This window comes from Acyrthosiphon pisum, unplaced genomic scaffold (assembly GCF_005508785.2).
Source record: "Acyrthosiphon pisum isolate AL4f unplaced genomic scaffold, pea_aphid_22Mar2018_4r6ur Scaffold_9792;HRSCAF=10393, whole genome shotgun sequence".
In the NCBI taxonomy this organism is placed as follows: Eukaryota; Metazoa; Arthropoda; class Insecta; order Hemiptera; family Aphididae; genus Acyrthosiphon; species Acyrthosiphon pisum.
Window position 1 is genome coordinate 315 of NW_021779910.1, and position 2,329 is coordinate 2,643.

At 27.2% G+C, this 2,329-nt stretch overlaps 1 protein-coding gene across 1 annotated transcript; it reads right to left on the minus strand.

Annotated features, from left to right (window-relative positions):
• Positions 1-869: 869 nt before the first annotated feature.
• LOC115035110 lies at positions 870-2,185 on the minus strand (the record flags this gene model as incomplete). The annotated part of the gene is made up of 4 exons (XM_029492760.1): positions 870-1,075; positions 1,165-1,326; positions 1,660-1,902; positions 1,989-2,185. Coding segments are annotated over 4 exons (767 nt in total), but the record flags the coding sequence as incomplete, so codon positions are not given.
• Between the last annotated feature and the right edge of the window lie 144 nt (positions 2,186-2,329).

Genomic DNA, 2,329 nt, shown 5'->3' on the forward strand with positions numbered 1-2,329 from the left:
GATGGTGGAAAAACTGGAAAATCTATTTTTATTTTATTAACACTTAGTATTGACGCGCTGTGCCGTCGTGTAACATATTCTAAAATTGTTTACGTGAGCTAATAGACACGGCTTACGTACAATGTCGTAGAGAGGGCTCGTATTTATATACAATTCGTAAGCACTTATGATTTTGCATACACCACAGTACCAACCGGTTTATTATTATTTGTATCACAGATAAGGCGATAATCGGCGGCTGTGTACATTTGTAGTTGTAAATTTCCGAAACATTAGTTTTTCTGCTTACACTTTTTTAAAACTCAGTACTCACGCTACGCCATTGCAGGTACCTACATTAGATATCCTTATCCGTAATCTATATGACTGTACAAAGTACATAGTGCATCATACTATTCGTACTTGTAGACTGTATGTCTGTATGTCTATATCATTGACATAATATAAATATTATGTTATATTATATTATATTATATTATATTATGTCAATGGTCTATATAGTCTACCTTTCGTGCGACAGATGACGGCAATAAAGTATGTAATGAACACAATAATATATTTATACTTAATTAATATTTGAAATTTTAAAGTTGAATACATTTAACGTTTTTTGTCGAGTCATTATATTATACTATTTGATATATATATATATCTATCATTTATTTTTATTATTATTTATTTATTTAATTTAACGATTGACTTATTATAATATATTTATACTTAACTAATAGGCTATGACTAATTTTTTCAAATGTATCGAGTATCAAGTATTGAGTACCTAAATATTTAAAATGTAAGTATCGAGTATCTAGTACCTCGATACTCCAAATCCAAGTATCTAGTATCTAGTATCTCGATAAGGATTTTTGAGTATCTTGCCCATCCCTGATTTTTATATAGATTAAAATATTTACTTAGGAACATGTTTGTTTAAAAAATCATCAAGAGCTTTTTCTGATGTATTTAAAGGTTGTAACTGAAACATTTCCTCTTCGACGGCAACTGATTGAATACATTTATTATATTTGATTCTTGGAATTGTCTGCATTTCTGTGTTGATCATTTTTCTGACAGCCTAAAAAATGAGTAATAATTTATTTTAAGTTGAAAATACTTACTATTAATATTATTTAATGAAATATTAATTATATGACTTATACCTACTTGAACACTTGATTCCATTGTTAAAGCATCACTACTTTTGAAGATTTCTTTTAGCCGTGGTTCTAATTTTACATATTCATTTTTTACAGATTTTGAATTCGAGTCCTCAAATTCTGCTTCAGCTTGAAGTCTCCCAGCTGGAAGTTTCCATTTGTATGTTATCTGTTAATTTATAATTTGTTTATTATTTGTCATTAGTTATGAGTACTTATTACTTGTATATTATACCTAAACATATACAAATATATGTGCATATAATATAATAAATATTAAAATCATCTAATAAAATCTACCAAGTTGGTAAGTAGCTTTAATAGTGTTCTTATACAATATTTGTATACTATTCATTTAGGTTATATTTTAATATGAACTAGATTCAAATTTATCCTGGTCATCCACAGAGATAAAAAATAATTCACATATTGTATGGTTTTATCACAGAATTTATTTAATAAAACTCATTTAGTAGATAGTAAGTATAACAAATAATTACACCTTTTCACGTGTTTGTACTGATTTTATTTCTTCGATATCTTTGTCGCTGCTTTTGGAGTCCCAAGGACCTGGTACACGACACATTGACCGCTCAACTTTTTTTTTAAGTTCACCTCCTATATTATTTTGTACTTGTGTTTCTTCGATACAATGTTTTGCTTTATACGTGGTACATATTAAAAATTCCTCATCTGTACTACTAAAGGGTTTATATCCAACTAAAACATAATCGTTTGTAATACCCTGATAAAAAAAAAAAACAACAATTACATTTTAATAAAAACATGGCAATATTTTTGTTATGTGCAAAATGAATAATTTGTTTTTACTTCAATTTCCTTTTGAAATTTCCAAAAACATGAGGTCATATTTTGTGACTGCAAATTATCAATAATTTTTTTACGAGATATCTTGGTCCACGGTTTATCTATAAAAACGTGTTTTCCTACGACACATTCAAAATGTTCGTGTAATGTTTTAGGTATGAACACAATTTTTAAATCGTCCTTGAGAATTTCTGCTGAATCTGTCGATTTTAAAAATGTTAAATATTAGAAAATTATTTTCTTAATATACATTCCAACTTGGAATTATTCCAATTTCCAAGTACCTATAATATTATACTTTCATAAAATAATAAAATACAAATCTAACCATTATCAAAGTTGTT